This window comes from Telopea speciosissima, chromosome 7 (assembly GCF_018873765.1).
Source record: "Telopea speciosissima isolate NSW1024214 ecotype Mountain lineage chromosome 7, Tspe_v1, whole genome shotgun sequence".
NCBI lineage: Eukaryota > Viridiplantae > Streptophyta > Magnoliopsida > Proteales > Proteaceae > Telopea > Telopea speciosissima.
Genome location: NC_057922.1, coordinates 6,670,719 through 6,692,535, shown reverse-complemented (window position 1 = coordinate 6,692,535; position 21,817 = coordinate 6,670,719). Strand labels below are relative to the sequence as shown.

At 37.2% G+C, this 21,817-nt stretch overlaps 3 protein-coding genes across 7 annotated transcripts; 2 read left to right on the top strand and 1 right to left on the bottom strand.

The window, feature by feature from the left end:
• Positions 1-1,124: 1,124 nt before the first annotated feature.
• On the bottom strand, positions 1,125-20,492 carry LOC122667612. 5 transcript variants are annotated; one of them, XR_006333823.1, is made up of 6 exons: positions 19,101-19,487; positions 18,004-18,655; positions 17,724-17,923; positions 17,393-17,637; positions 16,297-17,276; positions 1,125-1,134 (listed from the first exon to the last, which is right to left on the bottom strand). XR_006333823.1 is itself a non-coding variant. In XM_043863957.1 (6 exons), exons 2-6 carry the CDS (start codon positions 19,367-19,369, stop codon positions 16,480-16,482), a joined length of 2,163 nt encoding a protein of 720 aa, XP_043719892.1. In that variant the 5' UTR covers positions 19,370-19,403; positions 20,448-20,492; the 3' UTR covers positions 15,972-16,479. The 5 variants fall into 5 exon arrangements, 4 of the variants coding, with proteins under 4 accessions (XP_043719892.1, XP_043719893.1, XP_043719894.1 ...); XM_043863957.1 differs by lacking the exon at positions 1,125-1,134 and adding an exon at positions 20,448-20,492 and having other exon boundaries at positions 15,972-17,276; positions 19,101-19,403; XM_043863958.1 differs by lacking the exon at positions 1,125-1,134 and adding an exon at positions 19,513-19,562 and having other exon boundaries at positions 15,972-17,276; positions 19,101-19,403.
• Positions 2,491-6,733, top strand: LOC122667614 (RING-H2 finger protein ATL7-like). The gene is made up of 4 exons (XM_043863962.1): positions 2,491-2,680; positions 2,741-3,060; positions 3,146-3,231; positions 6,209-6,733. Exons 2-4 carry the CDS (start codon positions 2,845-2,847, stop codon positions 6,657-6,659), a joined length of 753 nt encoding a protein of 250 aa, XP_043719897.1. The 5' UTR covers positions 2,491-2,680; positions 2,741-2,844; the 3' UTR covers positions 6,660-6,733.
• Positions 10,781-12,332, top strand: LOC122667613 (peroxidase 72-like). Its single transcript, XM_043863961.1, has 4 exons — positions 10,781-11,101; positions 11,256-11,447; positions 11,525-11,690; positions 11,888-12,332. The coding sequence occupies exons 1-4, from the start codon at positions 10,877-10,879 to the stop codon at positions 12,301-12,303; spliced, it is 999 nt and encodes a 332-aa protein (XP_043719896.1). The 5' UTR covers positions 10,781-10,876; the 3' UTR covers positions 12,304-12,332.
• Positions 20,493-21,817: the final 1,325 nt, after the last annotated feature.

Sequence of the window (21,817 nt, the reverse complement as noted above, 5' to 3'; positions counted from 1 at the left end):
CATTCGACATTTTTATGTGCAACCATGCAATACCTTTGGCCATATCTTTTTCAGATATATTTTTTTTAAGGGAAATGTTCTTTGTAGTTTGCACTGGGGATGCAGGATGCACTCAGATACATGTGGGTGGGCGAAATGATCACCCTACCTCCTGAATGATCGAAATGACCGTCGCATCCCGTCTCATGTGTATGGGTGCAACCTACACCCCTGTGCGTTCCTAGGCAGAGAACATCGCCCCATTTTTTTATATCGTTTATGTCAAATCGATCTTTTAATAAACTCTTGAAAGCTTTATTGAAGGTGGATATGACAATTCCAACCTTGATGACCAATGATACCAATTTACTTAACTTATGGTTATAGTCTTTTCCCTTCATCATAAACTTATGGTCATAGTTGTGCTTTGGCCACATTGTGAGGACCAGGTGGTATGGCTGGTTTCTAGTAAAAAAGATGGCATTTTTTTCTATAAGGATCTCAAGACCTGCCATTTGATAGCTCCACTTAACTTCTTATTAAGAGAGACCTTATATTAAAAAATGGAAAAAGATCCCCACGATCTTGGAGTTGAGATTTTTCCTCACGTTATCTCGTATAATAAGTCATTGGATTTATATTTATTCTATTTTTCCTCCATTAAAATCTGAGCCTCTATTTAATGAATCTATCTAATTCCATTCTCTCATTAGTGCGGTTTTCAACTTTGGCATCGTTGGAAATTGGTCTTATTAAAAATTATCATGTCTAATGATAATACATCAACAAGCCAATAACCATCCATTTGAATGTGCTAGTTATTACCAAAAAAAAATTGAATATGCTCTAGTAAAGTAAAGTGAGTGACTTGAACTTTGTGAGGGTATACGAAAATTGAATATTAGATGGTTAAAAGATGACTGATTTGCTACTCACTTCTCAAGTTTCAAACTAGCTACTAATAAAAAAATATCAAATGGAATTGTTCGTATGGCAAAATAAAAATTTGGAGATAGTTTTCTGGACCTACGGTCAAGGGAGAATTCTTTGACCGAGGGGATTGGATGGTATGCTGCGAGTATCATAGAACAATGAAAATATTATCAACTTCATATATAGGTGTAGAGCATTTATGACCTTTGATAGGTATGTGTACTTTTCCTTCACCTAGTAGATGGAAATACATAAAATTCTCTCCTAGAAATTTTGTGAAGTGCTTAAAAATAAGTGGAATAAACAAAAATACAAAAACGTGTGAAGAGATAGGATATATGATTGAATTTGATTCAATAATACAACATGTAGCCAGTCCAAGCCATGCCATATCCATCCAATGGTCAGAATTGCATCACCATTGATCCACTATCACAATCTCATAGGTTGTATAGGAAGCTCTTCCTTTGTGGTCCATGCAAAGAGTCTCTTACTGATTTGTAAATATTTTGGGACTATCAACGTGCAGTCTTTTAAAATCCGTTATTTTTCAAAGCTTTATTTTGTCATCCGAATCACACCAAGTCTAGTTCAACCTAACACGCCAGAGTTAAGTGCTCAATCCTAAAGGGAAAAGTTTTTCTCCACCAATGGTGAACTAAGAATCTCTTTATCAATCATTTAGATTGTTATAATTATCGCATTTTTATACGAATGTTTAAAATACCCTTCTCGTTGTTCAATCACATGGCGTAGAAAAACTTTTGAAGAAAGGAAAACTGTGTCCCCCATCCAAAGGTTCCACCCTCAATGGTCCATGAAAACCGAACCCTTTTGTTAACATAAACAATCTTTCCAAGGGGACCCATTCAAAGTTGGATATCCTCAGTCTATTATAATTGATCCTTTTTATGGTTGGTTCTAGCAGGCAACACTTAGCATGAACCGAATCGGATGCTAATGTCCACAATATGATGAGTTTCTCTAATGGGGAAAGGATCTTCTTGGTTAACCAACAGATCTCAATCTCTTCCTTTTAGTCAACACTCAATAGACATGTTCTTAGTTCTTACTTCTCCAATGAGGTTTCACACTTCGACCCTCCGATTCCAATCTCCTTCGACAGCTATTTTTTTTGAAATGATCATAATTCCGTTAAAGATTCTGTTGGTGAATGGGTTCACTACTTCACTGTTTAAGATGCCAAACCTACCCCCGAAGAAAGTTAGAAAGAAAGTTGATTGAACACTGAAAGTCCTGCACTTGAAATGGAAGTGATTCAGTTTCACTAATTGTGTTAGTGTCGGTGAGCTTACAGTTTCTAGTTTCAGAAGAGACGAATTGGGAAGTACTTGGGAAACTTACTTTCTTTTCTACTTTTGTTTTTTATATTTGACTTTTTGTCCATTATTGATCTGGGAAAGTGGCTTTTTCCAAGCTCTTCTGATTTCGTTTTGTCGTTTTCTTCTATCTCAATCAGGGTCATCTATTTAATTCAGGATCGCTTATGATCCTGATATTCTCTTGTTTTCCTATTATTTGCTTCCTTTTTCTGGTGTTGTATTCTGTTTCTTCTTCATCATTAACCCTCTCTTGGTTTGATCCTTCTTCTTCTTGGGTTTTGAATTAATTTGAGAGATTCTAGAAGTTCCACGTTTGGGCTTGTAAATCCAATACAGATTTTGGAGTTATTTGAGATTTTGTGAGTTGGGTAGTTCTCATTTTGAAGCAGACCAACTCTGTTTCGTTTTTTTAATTTTCTCTGTATTTCTTGCTTTGAGTCTAACAATATAAAAAAAACTCAATACCCATAATTTTTTTTTTCTCGTTCCTGGTCTGGGTCTTGTTTTATTTGAGGGTTCTTTCTTTCAATTTTGACTTTGTTTTTTGTTGTTATTTTATTTATGGGATCTGGGGTTTCGAAGGTGGTTGATGATGTCTTATAGGTATCCACCAGACCCACCTACTTGTTGTTCTTCAGCTTCAGCTGAACTGAAACTATACCAAGCTTTCATCTTTTCGATACCAATCATCTTCACTTTCGTTCTTTTGTTCTTATTTTACTTGTTCTATCTTCGACGAAGAAGTGCAGATTGGTCATCTCGGCGGATGAGGACACCCAACAGGAACACAGAACCCATCTCCATAGTAAGATTATTATTAGTTCTCACATATTAATTTCCTGTTACTCGCAGATTTAGCTTCCTTTTGTAACTTTGGTGTTGTGTTACAGCCATCGCAATTTGGTTTGAAGAAGGAGCTTAGAGAGATGCTACCTATAATTGTATTCAAGGAGAGCTTTTCTGTTAAGGACACACAGTGAGTGGGATTTCTTTGAGTTCATCTGCTTAATTACTGCTTGCTTTATTGAACATTTCATGATTCTGTTTTTTTTCATTTGTGTAAGATGTGTTAGCAGTTTTTTAGTTAGAAATATCATTTTATTACCAACCCCCCACCCTAAAAAAAACATTTTCCTAATAGTATTGAATTTAGTTAATGACTGCTGGCCATATCTTGAAGATGGTGCCAAGAATTTGGGAAGTCCAAATCTCAATTGAGTTGTTTGAGTATTAACATCTTAGTCAAAGAATTTCATCGGATAACAATGAAATTTAACAGAAGTAGATAGGAATCCAAAAGATGGAGAGAAATGAAGAAAAGCCCAAGATGGGCCAAACTGTCAGAGACACTGGCAAACAAGCTAGACCTGCTAGGTACTTCAACATCTTTGAACTTTTTGACTTGGCCTACAAAAACTTGAACTGCATATTTGGAAAACTTGGTGACCTTTAACTTTAAGTGCTTGGTGGAATTGTTGTAAACCAGTAGAGGTTTCTGACTGAACATGATCAAATGCACTGATTGGTTACTGATTCAGAAATTACACAATGGCATCGGCTCAGGGCCTAACTTGGCTTTTTAACCCTTCCTCCCCACCCCCTCCTCCTGGTTTATCCGATGATGTAGTTAAATTTCCATGAAGTTGTCTTTTTCTCCTTGAAAGTCATGGATACTCGCCACTCTAAGTGAGAAGTCATGATTAAGTTCTCCCCCTATGGTCACATGGATCCATATTGTTTCAACTGTTCAAGTTTAATATGTGGAAGGATGGTTTTTTTTTTGGTTGATTGATAAGCCCCAAGGAGAGTTGAACTCATGACCTTTTAACTGTGAGTGTTGGTCTTGGAAGAGAAAGGAGCTAGGGGGAGTTTTAGTATTTCTTGTACAAGCATTTAGAATTTAGGATCCAGGACCAGATTGGACTCAGCTGATCCTGATCCTGATCTGGATTGGCAGATCCGACTGGATTGTAGCCGATTTTTGGGGGAAATGATGATAACTTGACCTGGTCAGTTTCACTGAGCTCCCTAAGTAATGATAGTCATTCTGATATTGCTTCTAGTTCAGTCATATTACTTGCTACATCCAGCATATGGCTTTCTATGTTTTCCTAATTTCCATTATTTTTTATCAATGTAGAATAATTAAAAGAGGAAAGTGCAAGGGGTGGAATAAGATAAAACAACCTACATCAGTGCCAAGAATTACATTTGGAACGTAGTATAACCATCAAACTTAAGGCCCCAAGCGCTTCTTTTTTTTAGGTGACCTGTCTTCTCCTTTTTGCCCCAATAACTCGGTTGAATAAGATGTTTGTAGAGGTCAGCAAGACAGTGAGCATATTCGATGATGTTGCACAACCTCTAATGACATTTCATCCTTCCCAATGCTGATCAATCAGATAGCAGAAGTAGCTGTTAATCACTAGGGACAATTATAATATCTCCAGAAGCTTCCATGGAAACTGTAAAAAGAGGGAAGACCAACAGCATTTTAGAGTCCAGTTGTTAGGAGTACTGGGTTAGAACAGGTTTTAATTTGGGAAGTGGACTATCTATATCAATTATGAGTTAAATTTTAACCAACAAGGAATCCTTTTGTGATTAAAAGTAAATTTGGGATCCTAAGTTGGGTCTGACTGGCACCCAGTAGTTTGTTGGATATTTGTAGGAGTAACCATTTTTGGGCAGATTTCTCGGTACCCAGCAACAGCCAAGCCATAAGTCAGTCTTGGCTGTGCGGCATTGTAGAATGATTATCATTGAACAGTTGAGCTGTATGGATGGATAAGTTTTGTAAGTTTTCTGGGTCAGATGGATCAACTCCTCAAAATGTACTCATAATCAAATGCAAACCTGTGTAACATAGGTCATAGGAGATCATGCTCTTTAATATCTCTTGCACTCAATTTATTCAGGCTAAATAGATCTTATATCAGGTTTCTCTTTCTCCGTTACTTTATTTCTCCTCCTTCACAAGGAGAGCCTTTCTAGAGTGTGACATCTTTTGTAAAGCGTAAAAAATAGGTGCAAATGGGTGTAAGCTCAATTTCTAGCATTTGAATTCGATTCTAGAATTCAACTAGCTAGTGTACTAATTCTAGAACTAGAGAACTATGTAAGGCAGACTGAGAGGATAAGTAGCTTTTCTCTTAGATGCAAGATTTTTTATTTTGCAATTTTCTCAGCTAACTAATTGTATGAAGAATAGCCCCAATCATAAGTATATGAATATCTTTCATAAAAGTAAAATCAAAATTGCACAATAACTGTACAAGAAAGGATCAAACTTAACATGAGTTTCTGCTGATATATGGTACGGCAGCCTGTTCTATAGACCTATGGTATGCATCTAGCCATATCCAACTCTTAATATCAACAATCTTGAAAGTAGAAAATAACTGCTTTACTTTCTTGTCAGGAAAATAAAGGCTGAACTTAACTTAATCTAACAAGAAATTAACCCATGTTGGGCCGACCTTTGACAAAAGAACTTTGCGCTCATGAAATCCCCTTCCATATGAGCTACATCCCTTCTTTTTCCTCTCCCATTCAAAAGTCCTTGAATAAGAGGCAACCACATGCAACTATCAGACTTGGTCTTTAGTCTTATTTTAAAGCTCTATCTTGCTAATCGTTCTAGTATGTTTGGAGATATGAGATATTTGATTTTTTGACTTAGTTTGCCTTGTTAGGGAGACATATTGCGAAAATGATGATACCATTGTTACATAATGTAGCTTTATTGAAATTAATGATGTGCCTAGAAAAGAAATATTGGAGTATTGGACAACTCTGGAGCATCTCTAGCATATTTGAATGAAAATATAGGCTATTCAAGATACTCTGTTTGATTAAAGGACAAATTTGCGTTGTCGAAGATAATTTTATCACATTGTGACCTTTTAGTCACTTCGAATTCTCACTTAAAACACCCAATGTTCCCTCTGCAGATGCTCAGTATGCCTGGGTGATTACCAAGCTGAGGATAAGCTTCAAGAAATACCGGCATGTGGCCACACTTTTCACATGGATTGCATTGGCCACTGGCTTGCCACCCACAACACCTGTCCTCTTTGCCGCATTTCCCTGTTACCATCTCCTAAAACTACAACTGAACCTTCTGATGATCTAGTAGAAGCCCAGGCCCATGAAGAACAATCTGATCAAGAAATCGCAAGAGTTGAGAATGCAGATGGAACATATATTCAAGTTCAAACAAGGACCGAGAGAGTTAGCGTTGGGCAAGAGAGGGGCAGTTATGGTATTAGAAATGAAGAGGAGTTCCCTGATGCAAGGAGAGAAGTTGAAGGGTGTCGATGTGGTGGTGGAGTTTCAACTGTTGTGCTTAATGTTGAAACAAATGATTCTATTGAGCAAGAGCTTAGGTCAGAGCATCCTTAAAGAGTAGTTTACTGTTGTAATATTATGTTTTTAATGTAAAGAAGCTCTTTTGTTATGTATAAATGTGTTCATAATCCCTTGATGAGTTAATAGTTTCTCATTGAGGATTTAATTACCAAAATCTTCAAATGCTTTTCTACTTCATTTACAAAAGCAGTTTCATGACCCTGAAGTTCATTCCTGAAAAACTTCAAATTTTTTTGTCAAGAATGCCTTTGACTAAACAGCCCCTCTAGATTAGTGACATGTCAGATCTTGTGGCATATCTCAGCCATAGTGCCCACATTGTAGGCTTTTCATACAGTAATTTGCAGCCTTTGGACTAAGAGTATTATTTAGCCTTTTGATCAGATATTATATACCCTGGTGCCAGCTTTGATCTTTCCTGACCTAAACCAAGGGCTCAATTACTAAACCTGCATCCTCACATCTCCATTTGTGAATTTTGTGAGTTTTCTTGTACTTTTTTTTATTTTTAATGTTTGGGAAAGGGTGGGGGTGTTGGGAGTTGGTGGTATTAATAACTTTCTCTTGTATTGACTGACTACATTATTCTAAGCATATAGAGATATTGGCTTCTTTGTATCTTACTGCTTTCTTGGAATTCTTGGTACCTTAATTCAACTACTCCACACCCACAAACACATATCTTATTTAAACTGTGTCAAAATTAAGGTTAATTGAGGAGATTAATATGGATTTTTGTCGTCATCGGATAAATTTATTGCTGATAAACAGACCTTATAAAAGAGATGAAAGTGATAAATATTAGTTACAAGTCTAAGACTGCATCAACTTTAAACTGTTGTTTATCCCTAATATTATAACTTTGAAGCTTGAGAGTAAAATACCTAGATTTGGTTTGGGCTTCCTAGCAAATCTTATTAAGCTCTCTCTTTCCAAAGTTGATTTGGTGAAAAGGTTCATAGAAATTTTAAAATGTTAGTGTTATAACTTATAAAGACTAATAGAACAGGTCAAAGTCAGCTTGGTTTGGGCTTCCTAACAAATCTTATTAAGCTATCTCTTTCAATAGTTGTTTTGGTGAAAAGGTTCATAGAAATTTTAAAACTGGTAATGTTATAACTTATAAGGACTAATAGAACAGGTCAAAGTCACCTCAACAAAATAATATAATAATGTCAATGGTTAGACAAACTTGATTACTTGTGTGGAATTCTAAGAATAAACCTTTATAAAGATTTGTTTAACAGAGTTTCTGGAGGAAGTCCTTGTCTTACATTGATCCGATTGCCGCGTTTTTAGTCGAAGTCAAAGGGAAACGAGCTACAAATACAAAACAAGCGTCCTATTCATTATGTTTCTCACTTTTGATCTGCCCTTCATAAAACAATTGCTGTTGAAGTGTCCATCCCAATTGCTGTTTAAAAGATAAAAAGAAAGTATTGTAATCATAACTTCCTAATTTATCAAAAACTCTTTCTATAATTGGTAAGGGGCGCTGTTCTCTGTGCCGTAGCGTAGGGTGTATCCAAGCACATGGGGTTGGGCGCAATGATCACCCTGTTCCCCTGAGTGACATGCTCATGTTCCTGGGCGCAGTCTGCACTATGGCACAGAGAACATTCTCCCGATTGGTAAATAGATTTTTCAAATGTAAAATTTATTTTACTTTTCAAATCAAATGAATTGGATTGCAAAATGAAGTGACATTTAATAACAAAATTAAATTTTGAAAATAATTACCCATCGTCATGTGAGATAATGATTACAAATATTTCCACTTTAGTGTTACTTTGATTTCACCTTTTTTGCTCTTTGGGAGGACGGTTTTCCCCTTAAGCTGATGAGATATGTGATTTAGTTATCTTCACTTATAAGATGCATTTGGACATCTTTATCTGTTACTAGTACATGGCAGCTCATAGTAAGGGTGTCAATTTGAAACCGGAATGGTAAACCGAAATCGAAATCAAACTAAATCGAATATATTTTGGCTCTAAATCGATTCTAAACATGAGGTTAAAATTCGGTTCTAGTTCATATCATGAACCGTCGATTGAAACCATAATCGAACCGAATTGCCCGTGTACTATTCAATGTTCACGCAATGCCCCCGATATGCCGGTACAAATAAAGTTAGTTTTTTAGTTATGATAGTTGTTAAGGAATTAAACACGCTTTCAAGTTTCAATTGGTTAGAGAATCATTAATTTCATCCTGGCATATGGTAAAGAGAAATAATTAATTGGGTAAATTATATGACACCCCTGGTTTTCAAATGAAACTCGGATCACCACCTGGTTTTTAAAAAAACTCAAATCACCCCCTGATTTAAACTCCAATATAATAAATTAGTCTCTACCATTAGTATTATGCTGTTAAGTGATGATGTCAGTCAATTAAATAAATTTAAATCCTTAAACTACCCTTGACCAATATTGAAGATGAAGGAAGGGTAGTATTATAAATCTAATTCTAATGTTTTAATACAAAGGTATAAAAGTCTTTTCACACTAATAACTACCAGCAGACTACCATCGTTACTGTAGAAGGGATGATTTAAGTTTTTTTTTAAATCAGGGAATGATCTGAGTTTCATTTAAAAACCAAGGGATGACGTGTAATTTACCCTAATTAATTTGATCCTTTCAAATGGCACATCACACATGGTTCATTAGTAAACTTTTCTTCCTTTCAACTGATGGGCATTGAATTAAATAGTTTTTGACCTTTTCAATTTTCACATCAGATGGTAGAAAATTAATTGTCCATTGATCGAAGCATGGTTTTAGGTATCGTATCGGTACTGATATCATGATCAGATTCGGTCTCTATTGGCGTATTGGACGAATTTGGCCTCAAAGATCCCTTGGACTAAGGGTTTTTCAGGGATTTTGTACCCTTTTCAGTTACTCGTAACTCCTCTACGTTCTTGACAGTTCATTTCTATCTCAAGTCTTTAAATGACAAGTTTCAGTCCATTAATTAGAAAAAATGAGCCACCGATTCAGGTACAAGATACTATCATTACCGCCTAAACAATTAGACATCCAACTCATAATCGCAACGACCCAATTGCAAAAGCAATGCTCTACCAAGTAAACTATATCCCTCATAGCCAAGTGAAGCATGCATGAAGGAGTCAAATGCTTCTTCTATTCTTTTCTCGACACAGCTGGGCATTTCTGGATTTCAACCAGAGACCTCGCCCATGAAGCAAATCATCGCACCTATGATTCACTCTTTGCGCACCAAACCTATTTTGGTTGAGAAAAGACTTTGTTTGAGTAGAGTGGTAGAGAGGGGAGTGGGGAGATGGGAGAGGGTGATTGAAATTGTTTGTCTTTGTCACTACAACTAAACCATGTTAGTCAAGGAACAGTGGAATACTATTAAAACTAGTATTTCTCCTTTCTTCTCTTCTCTATTATGATCTCTTTTTGGATAATTTCTCATCTTCTTTATTCATATATCATTATTAACAACTACTGTAACTTTGTTCCCAAGCTAAGTATTTTCCGAAAAGTTCCAATCAACTAAAACAAAATGAGAAGTTGAGAGAGAGAATCCTATTTGTCAATAGAGGAGGTAGTTGGTATGTTCGATCTACTCCAGCTTTTACACTCCACCACCTTTGCTCATTTAGCTTTTCTATTAGTTTCATGCATTTGTGCCACCACGTGATTCAACAACCATTAATCAAATCATTTACCTTTTTCCTTTTGAGAAATTTACCGCACCCATTTGAGAGATTTTGTAGTAACCAGCTCTTTTGAGTCTGGGGATTTCAGTTTTAAGTAAAAGATAAGGAAGAACTCAGTAACAGAAATGGTGATTCAATCAATACTTCCTCTTTACCTGTTGAAACATCTTGCTTTTTGTGGTACATTTGAGGGCCCATGAGCCAACTCCTGTACTAAATTGCTTTCATAAGATCAAAAAAGTTTGCAATTTGATCAGATTGATCCTCACAAGCAAAGGTCCAGATGTTCTTTGTAATTTATATAGGCAAGTTTTTAGTACAAGGAATCCAATTAATTTTGGTAATGCTGCAAAGCTACCAACTCCACATTATCCTTTTCCCTCCTTTTCTCTGTTTTTTTGTCTTTCTCTAGACTACTCTTGTTCAATCTTTTCTATATATACCCAGAACCCATGGTACTCAACTTTCATAACAAACAGCCAGGAGAATTGAGATAGTCTCCTCTCACTTGTTAAGGTTTTGCTTCTTCAGGGGAAAACAAAGCAAAACAATGTCTCTGTCTATGAGCTTTATCATGTTTCTTTCACTTTTTGCCTTTGCTCCACTATGCTTCTCCCACAAGAACAATGGTGGTTACCTGTATCCACAGTTCTATGACCATTCATGCCCAAAAGCCCAAGAGATTGTAAAGTCAGTTGTCGCAAAGGCTGTTGCAAAAGAGACTCGGATGGCTGCTTCATTGCTCAGGCTCCATTTTCATGACTGTTTTGTTAAGGTTCTTTCTTTCTTCATAATCCATACTAAATGTGTCACTAGAAGACTAATAACATAACTTCATTGCTATCACCTCACCACCTTTTACTGTTTCTTATAAACATATAGTTCTTTTCTTCTCCTACTAAGCCTAATAGATGATTTCTGAATTATAGGGCTGTGATGGATCCATTCTGTTAGACAGCAGTGCCACCATTATCAGTGAGAAGAGATCTAACCCAAACAAGAACTCAATTAGAGGGTTTAAACTCATTGATGAGATAAAATCAGCACTGGAAAAGGAATGCCCAGGAACTGTGTCCTGTGCTGATATCATAGCTATTGCTGCTAGAGATTCTACTGTCCTGGTAAGAACCCATATATCACTTTCTTCTCAAAACAAATTTTACACGCTGACCAGATTGTATGTTTTTTGCATGTATAGACTGGTGGTCCTAGCTGGGAAGTACCACTGGGAAGAAGAGATTCTAGAAGTGCAAGCTTAAGTGGTTCTAATAATGACATTCCTGCACCAAACAGCACATTCCAGATTATCCTTACTAAATTCAAGCTCCAGGGGCTCAACATTGTTGATCTCGTCGCACTCTCCGGTAAATTTACTGAATCTTTTGAACCTGCAAGTCTTCAGTAGTCATCAACATGTTGCCTATTGATGTCCTGTCACTGTTTTCAAATACTTGAGCATGAGATAAAGTAGTGGAACATAGGTTGAACCACTGGTCCAACCGGACCTAGAACATATTAGACCAGCCTATGAGGGTCCTAAGTCTATAAGGTTGCTGTGCAGGGAGCCACACTATAGGAAATTCAAGATGCACCAGCTTCAGGCAGAGGCTCTACAACCAGTCAGGCAATGGTCAGCCTGATTACTCAGTTGATCAATCATATGCTACACAGTTAAGAACCAGGTGCCCAAGATCTGGTGGTGATCAGAACCTCTTCTTCTTGGACTCTGTCAGCCCAACAATGTTTGATAATTTCTACTTCAAAAACCTCTTAGTTAACAAGGGTCTGTTAAATTCTGATGAAGTGCTCTTTACAAAGAGTAAAAAATCAATGGAGTTGGTGAACGAATACGCTCAGAACAATGAGCTTTTCTTCAAGCAATTTGCGAAATCCATGGTTAAGATGGGAAGTATATCTCCATTGACAAGATCAAGAGGGGAGATTAGAAAGAGCTGCAGGAGGGTCAACAGTCATTAAGCAATAGGTGGAGCCAAGGCAACAGTTAATGTCAAATCTCTCTCTCTCTCTCTATTAAGCTATTAAGCAATAGATGGAGCCAAGACAACAGTCTCTCTCTCTCTGCTTTTCTTTCATGTGTGTTTCTGTATTTCTAGCTATTAGTTGGGTTTGGTTGTAATTCGTGGCTGTTAGGGGATATTTTCTCCTCCCCATAATATGCTAAAATTTGAGCAGTAATTGTTCCCACAAAGAGACTTAATATTTTATCTTTTAAAGGGTATTTATTTGTCTTAAGAAATCAAAGGGAATGGACCATATACATGTCTGCCATTATTACATAAGGCATTAAGTCTCTTTTTATTTTATTCTAATTATTATTATTTCTCATAAATTCATAACCCACTAACAACCTGATCTTATAATCCAAACTGCTACTTTCCTAACCCACTCTCTCTCACCCCCCAAGAAAAGAAGGAAAAAATTTCCTAACCATCTTATATGCTCTGTCTCGTTGCATGTATAAGGAAGGAAGGGGAGTAAAATTTTAGCTTAACAATGAACAATTTTTTTTTTTTTTTTTGGCAATAATTGTACTCTTCAATATAAGTTTTTTATTTTCCTTGTCAAACACAAGGGATTTGATTGTAAAGTAAAATAAAATTTATTAATCAGATCTGGAATTTTGTGTTAGTTACACAATCACAAAAAAAAAGTTGTGGAAAAACATTGATAGACTTAGGTTTCATTTGGTTGCAAGTAACGAAAGCGAAGGGATGTGAAAAAAGGAAAGTTTTGTAACCATGATTGCCTGTGAAAAACAAGTTTAATAAGCTTAGGCTTCATTTGGTTTCAAGTAACAGAAAGTGAAGGAATGTGAAAAAAGTTTTGTAACCATGATTGTGTAACATAACCAAAACTCATCATATTTGGTAAATATGCTTTTTAAAATGGAATTTATTTTACTTTTTAAATCCAAGAAATTTGATTGCAAAATAAATCAAAATCTAATAATCAAATCTGATACGTTCTTGAGTTAGTTACACCATCATTAAGGTTAATTAAAAAATTTATATTTTAATATTGATTTGATTTTACTTCCACCCCCAACCCCCACCCTTTTATTTCCCTTGCAACCAAAGGGAACCTTAATTGTTTTTAGATGCACCACAATCACTGATTTTCTCTACTCACTTCAATTTGTTATCATTAACTTTTTTGCTACAAGGTGGTTTTCACACATTCATCTCCCCATATTGAATGTTTGTACATACTAAACCCACTTTGGAAAGTATCAGAGACCCTTTATCTCTGGCTTTGGAGAGAGAGAATTCCAGCTACGATATGTCCATTGTTTATGAGAACTTTCCTCTCTTTGATCCAACAAATCCATTGATGTTCCTCGGCAAATTTTAATCACCCAAACCGCAGTGTTCAACTCTTGCCACTGATTCAAAAATCAGAATCGACTTGTGATTCTGGACGTTCCGATCCAGTCATATCTAGGGTTTTTCTCACCTGATTGCTGGGTTTTCAGATCTTAAGAGCCGATTCTAGGGTTTCTAAGACCAATCCTGGACTGATTTGATTCCCGATTCCAATTTTCATAACCCTGATTCTTACAGGCTACCAAAACTCTGTCAATCCGCCACAAATGGGTTGAAATAGACAATATTTGTATAATCATATACTACTCTTTTTACTCCATGTTTACTATGCTACATCATATAGTATAATGGTATACAAAAACTATGAAACAAGAGAAGCAAACATGATCGAAGCAATCCCATGGCTCTCACTGGAAAATGCATAATTGTATATGATGCCAGTGGTACATCACTACCATAAGAGAGAATAATAACTTGACAAGGGCAGATAAAGTATTTAAGAAAATCACAAGAGTCTCCTCAAGATGAATATTCAACTGCTGATAACCCTTTTGATACCCATTAGTCTTGGAGAAAATCTCCCAAGAATTATACATTGCACAGAGCAGATAGGTGGGACACTCAAGCCACTCTCACCTGTCTCAGCATAATCAATGTTTATGCTTTTGACAAAGCTATTAGTAGTCCATAACTTATGAGAAAACCAAAGCAAATAAATAGAACTAGCCAGTTTTTCCATAGAATAACTAAACCTTCTATAGGTAAATTAACGAATCAATCACTTGGCTACATGCAATCTTTAGGCAGGAAGTGCTACTACATACATGAAGAGTTGGACAATAGGGGAAAAAATCTTGTATGTCCACTGTAACAAAGTGAAAGAGAAGATTAACAGTTCATGACTTGCCATGTGTGAGTCCATGCGATGTGATAAGAGGACCATACACTTTAATTAGAAAAATTTCAGCTCCTAATGGTGAAGAGGAAGTGGTTAAAGTTGAAATCAAATCTTTAGAAAATCATATAACTTCCATCTCCAAGCAAGGAACAACAGCCTGTAAAACATAAGAATATTGCTTTCATAATCAGGTACAAATACCTCCATGGCCCAAAAGTCTGGGCTTAAAACCAAATAGATCCCCAAAAGTCTGGACTTGAAACCAGATAATAACCATCTTAGAGTCTCCGCCGGTAACAGTATGCAGTCAGCCTGAGTAACCTCCATAACTGCCTTAAAGCCCCACTGTGAATCAGTCCAGCCAATAGGACCAGAAAAGCCAACAAAAACAGTCATCTCATGATCCTAAACACACAATCCCTAACCCTGCTGACCTTGGTTTCCCAATGGAGCTACCATCTACCTTCAACTTGATACAGAACCATCTTCAAAGAAGCCAAACATGCTGAATCTGTTTAGGGACCAAGCTTGAAGATGAAACTGAGTCAAAATGACTCATAAATTACTCTGGTAACTCCACGAAAAGTTCTCACCTCTCACCCCATCTAACTGTCCCCAAACATCATCTAAATAGGTAACTGTTTTTGAAACGACTTAATTTTGAACTCTCCTAGCTCATTCTGGGCTCAAATTTTACCAGCAAGATGGGTGTTGTACCAAATTAACCCACCCAAGTACAGCCACATGGCAAGTCATGAACCGTTAATGTTAGCCAGGCAAACTGGCATAGTGATCAGCTTTAGGAACCTACAAGGCTATCAGAAATAGTGGATTAATTATCAGCAGACCAGCCCCTTCTGTCTTCATTAGACTCCATAATAATATTTTGAGTATTATAATGGAATACATAAAACAAATGGACAAATAAAAAAAACGTGGTTATAGAAAAACTTGGAATAAAGGTTCTTATCATAAAATTTTAATACAGATACGACTAAAACCTTTGCTACTCTATCTTCCTCTATCCTCCAACCTCATTGACTGTGAATATTAAATGCCGGATGCATCATCATTAGGTTGTCATCTTGTTGAAAATACCTTCCACCAAAATGGCTGGGACCATTGAAACAGATTGGTTTTCAATACAAAAGAACTCTACATGGGAAGAAGAGGACCTCATACCATTTTTCCTTAACACAAGGAAAAGAAAAATGGCACCAGGGTAATCACCATGATGACAAAACAAGCAATTACAAATTTAGTGACGCACCTTGTAGTTTTGCCCTTCTCAATGCACTTATCGGTGTTCCTGACACTTGCATACAAATGGAAGGTGGGAATAGCAAAAAGAGCAAATACCAGGCAAAAAATTATGCTTCTGTCCATTCCATTTGATCTTACTTTCTTCAAATCATAAAGTTTATTGAGCCCAATCAACAACAATTAGAATCCAATAAAGCCAAAGATGTGACAGTTTGTGACTGAAGCCATCAATGCAGCCAAGACCATAAAGTTGCATGACCAAATACCACAGTTCATGGCTGCCATTGCTTTGTAAACCATCAAGGGATGAAAGAACTCACTCCACCTCGACCAAGCAGGCAAGTGAAGAGATATACCCAGTACCAGAGATATAGTGCTTAAGGGTATGTCTTTATGCACTGTTTTTTGTTTTGCTTACAGATTTGATGATGAAACAGAGGGGAAGAGATGATGATGGGTTGCAACGGTATGCTGTTAATCTGAGATTGCCTCCCCCTTGTTGCGCAACTTACTCTACACCAGAACAACCAATTAGAGATAATTGAAACAAAACTACAAAAGAGCACGTCATATAAAAGTTATAGTAGAACCAAGCACTAAGCAGATGTATAACGGCAACAAGAGTCTCTAGTCCATCCAACCAAGAAGTCACTTAAACCGGGACAATCTTTTTCGCTTTCTGGTCTTTTTGAGGACAAGAGCTTTCTTGGAACCATTCTTTGAATTGGGGAGAAAACCCACTACAGATGAAGGCCTACCAATAGATGTTCGGCCCTTCTTGGCCACCCACTTCAGTGGTAGATTATTTACCAGACTACCAATGTCATTTGAATTGTTTAATTCAACTAGTTTTTGAATTTGATCAAGCATTTGGCTGATCCAGGCCATTGACAGATCAAGGGAAATTGAATCATCACTGGGTTTTTTCCACAGATTGATTAAGATTTCTTTGAATGACTGAGATGCCATGGAAGGTTGATAACCCTGATGATTTTCACACACCATATTGACCTTGATGACATGCTTGCAAAAGTTTCCCTGCATTGACCATTCACAATCACAAAAAGCAAACTCGGACCCAGGATTCCAGACCAGATGTGTTTGACTACTGTCCTTTTGACTCACAACCTTGGCGAAGAGGCGGTCCTTATCATCCAAGATAACGGCTGTGTCTTGAATTTGCAGTGCTCGATGCCATGATGTGGAAGCAATGTACTCCTCTTTAACATTCTGGAAGGAATCACTTTCATCTGCATAGCGGTCAAGCCAGTAGATCGGATGCAACTCCGTTATCAGTTTGTGCACCAGCCAATCGACTCTTTGGAGTGCACCAATATGTGAATCATCATAAAGTTTGAGTTTCAGCTTCACATGATAAGCTTCAATGGCACCAGATGCTTCCTGGCTTGCAAGCGGAAGAGTTTTCATGGTTGTAAGCCACATTTCTGGAAGGGGAAGAGAAGTAGGGGAGGGCAAGAAAGAGAAAAAAAAATATTAACATGTCAGTGAGGCGGTTGAAGTAACAATCTACGACAGAGAGTGAGCAGTTAGGTAATCTAACCAATCTTAGGCACCCAACAGGCCTTAAAATACTGCATGAAGTCAGTTTGGTCAATAAAATCTTGGATGAATTCTTCCATAGCACCCACATAATCTGCACCATTCCAGATGCCATACACTATTTTTCCAAGACGTTTGAAAATTTCACGTTGAACTTCAATGTTATTGCACCTCCTGACAATGTTCCTGAGCCATGATCTACGAACACGCCAAAGGCAAAAAAGAACAGGACAGCAAAAAATATCCCTGAAACACCACCCATTATAGCATCATATTATTATAGATGCATAAAAACAAGTTACAACTGGATATTTAGATCAAGAGAATCTTACCTGATTGGATCAATCTCTGCAGCTGCATCATCTACTAAAAACCCATTGATCTTCCAAGCAGAATCAACAGCACGAGCTCGTTCCCGAAGAGCTTTCATCCATTTCGACACATCCTCCTTCGCAACAGAACGGGTAATGATCCATGCAACTGGGAGGGCATGTAACCTTGAGTCGAATACAAGAACTGTAGACAGTGGGTACTGCCATTCAAACATAAAACACCATAAAATTCCTATCCAGTAGATTCATGCAAGCTTTTATAAATCAAGGTACCACCAACCTTGAGTTTCTTTATGCCAAATGTTGAATCAGCAGCCATGAGACTGTGATGGCCAAAACGGATCATTTGTTGTAACTGCCAATCTGTTTGAATCCCTAGAATGAAAGGATCTATATCAGAGCAATCCTGATAAAAGAATACGTACTTCTTATTGCGCTCAACCCACATTCGTACACTAGCCTGATCATCCAGATCCAATTCATGTGTTGATCTCTTGATGATCATCCCGAGTTTGTGGACGTACTGAGATGCAAGGCTACTAACTTTTGCATTTGCACCACAGTAGCGTTGAACACCTTCAATATGTTTCTGTAAGACATTTTCCTCTGGTATTCCAAGATAAATCATGGACATTGTCTGCTGCTGGATCTCATTAGAAATATAGGGTACTTTCTTGGCACCAGGACCAATGGCATCTCTATCAAGTGGTCCATGACATACAAAACCTGATTTATTTACATGACGCCTCTCATAGTATATAATGAGTGCAACTGATGGGCGAGCATACAAACGCTTAACTGCGAAACGGCACTGACAGCCCCGCATGGACTGTGGCCTTGCAGCTCGGTTTCTGGTATTGAGTCGATACCTCCTACTAGGCAATATACTACCACCCTCTCCATAATTCTCAGGACCAAACGAACACCAATACCTATGCAAGAAAAACCCCAAAAAAATTATCAATTGTCTTGAAACGAGAAGTATTTCTCCCATAAAGGATGGGCAAGTGAATCATGACAAAATCAATGCCTTGATATCATACTACACGAGACCAACCGATGAATCAATCCAGTTGATTTAATTGGTATTCCACCTTCTGGATGCTTATTTGGATACATGGCAATAACAAAAACAGGATATTTCTAACACTCCTGCTCATTCAATGGCTTGGCCTTATAGAATGATGGACGATATCTTAAAAGCATACATATTTTTATTCATTCTGCAAATGATGGCATGCACAGGTTAATGGATAGGCATGCCAACTATATGTTATAGCATTAACAGGTAACTCCTTATCTTCAATTCCCAGAAGCCCTAAGAATACAATAAGGCAATACAAAATTGAAGGCTAACAAGTAAAGTTAAAGACTTACACCCTGTACTCCAAATACTCATCACTCTTATAATTCTTTACACTGCCTTTTTCCCGCTTTCTTCCTCTCTCAATGTGAAAACGTGTTGGGCACTCCACATTAGAACATTCTCCCAGTATGAATTCATCGACTCGGTCATAAGGAATGAGGGCTACCTCATCATGGTGTTCATCAGTTCCATACTTGGTCCAATTTAAATCAGAAGCAGAGAAATCTTCCTGCGGGGGATCTTGCAACAGAATATCAAGGATGGAATCTTTTATCTCCATCAGCTCTTATATGGCCTTTGATGTAAGGAGGTTCCTGAGGCAGCAACCAATTCATCAGTAATTATAGAAATAATAATGTCTACAAAGAACCAAATATCAACCCAACATATAGAATTTGTTAGTCAGAAGAGGAAGCCACCTACAAAGTGTCACAAGCTTAATACAATCTGGAAACAATATGACTGTTCCTTGATAAGTTGGACTGGTCTTCCTTACCCTTTTGCACCATTACAACAAGAAGATAAAAAATAAAGGGAAATAGGACTACTTTCTGTTTCTTGGTTGACGTATACTCCTATGAAAGAAAGGGACCTATGAATCCAGGGGGGTCAATAAGCACACAGACACAAATGCTGTGATTATGGCATGGCCCGGCCTTTGCAATGATTATAGAATTACGTACGAAAATAAGAAAAGGCAGGCCATAGATAAATATGTTCTCATACTCACAAAAAACATTATGAGCCCAAAAACGCATGTCCTGATATGATCTTAATTCCTAACTAGTGAGCTGAAGACTCTTCAAAGAATTATTCGTTTCATCGTAAGATTAAGTGGAAAATGAATGAATACGAAAATGCATAAAGCAGATAGATAAAACCATCCAATTCAGCCTATAGAATCTATTAATCCTTCTTTCTGATAAATTTTATCATCAGATATTCCCTGGTGCTTGTCCCTTCAACTCCTGTGTTTGTACAAGATGATCAAAATCCAAGGTGCCAAAATTGGGCTAACCAGAGGAAAACTTGTTCCGACAAACTTACAGAAAATATTGTGTGCTGTCTCTTCCTAACCTAAGGCAATGAATCCTGTTTGAACAGTCAACAGTTCGTAACCCATTAAAATTGAATAACGAATACTGAGAATCTCGTAATATCTTCAACCTACTGAAATGAATGGTTAACGAGAAAAAGTATATAATTAACTACAGAAGAATTTCAGAAAGAAAGATGAACAAATCTCCATAGTGTCATCAGGTTTAGACTTTGGATACTAATCAATACATTAACAAGCTTTCACTACGACAACCTAAAATGTTCATAAGAAATAAAAATGATTGGAACAGAAATGGTACCTTAATATCTACTCCATCTCAGACGAATAAATGATAATAAAGACTACAAATGAGAGAGAGCGAGAGAGAGGATAGAGTAGAGGTAGGAGGAGAGGTTCACTCCTGGAGGTTCGAACTTGGATTGCAGTTGCAGGTTTGCGCGCGTCGGTGTGAAATAGACAAAAAAAATAATATCAGTAGGGTTTTGTTTTTTTAGAGTACAACCAAGCAAGGGCTTTAAAAACCTGTATCGGGGATTGAATCGGCCAGATACGATTCCGATCCAGATAGGAATCGGTATCAATCGGTCCGATAGAGACGATTCCAGCTTGTTTTAGGGCTGATTCCGAATCGGCCCAAAATATTTGAAAAAAGCTGGAAGACCCTAGAACAATCCCGTCGCCGACTCATCTTCTTCACCTTCCTCAGGAATCACAACGTCGTCTACATCACCTTCAACCTCTGATTTCTCTCCGTAAGCTCCAGTCGGTGGCAAAAGCAGTTTCTTGAAGTTTTTCGAAGCTGTTAGAAGTCTGCCATGACTTTGTGGTTGATAACATTTCCAAATTCCACCACTGTACAGCTCTTTTTTCCATAAAATCCACCACTTCTGTGACAACTTAGAAGATTCGTGAAGTCCGATTCCCATCGCCGGTGATGAAACCTTCGAATTCAGCTTCGGAAGGGGATGATCTGTGATTGACGGGGTGAGGAATTTCCCCATTGGAATTCACTTTCATGCATCTGAAAACTGCTCAGTGAGACGCCGTTGATTCCCCCCATCTCAAGCAAGGCATGTTGAAATTACGGAGAGGCCTCGATCTTTCAGGAGCCACCACCATGAGCTTGTGCGGTCTCTTTTTTCCACTAAGAAAAGTGGAAAAAAAGAGAAGACATCAAATCTGAATCGGCCGATCCAAATCCGATTCTGTCAGGGACAAATCGAAGCGATTAGAATCTGGATCGGTTATTGCCGATTCCAATCTGAATCGACCGATTATTGAATGTGCAAATACTAGTATACTAGGATAGTACAGGTCATTTGCAATGACTTTTCATTAATAATTGTGATTGGAGCTAAGTAAGGATGTCAATTGGTTCGATTTTGGTTTGGTTCAAAATATATATATAGCATGTTATTGCATGTGAAAACCAAAATCAAATATGAGTGTTTTTCAAATCAGAATCAAATCGGTTTGGTTCAATTAATCTGTCTCATGTTCGGTATTTTACCCGATTTGTATTCAATTTTGGCCTTATTTTAGGTATTTGAGCAAATTTTTTACATCTTTGTCACAAAAAAAAAAAAAAAAAAAAACTTGTTTGTAAGGCTATAATCTACCAAACTTTTTAAAAATATTAAAAAAATAAATTTATAATCCAAGTTGATT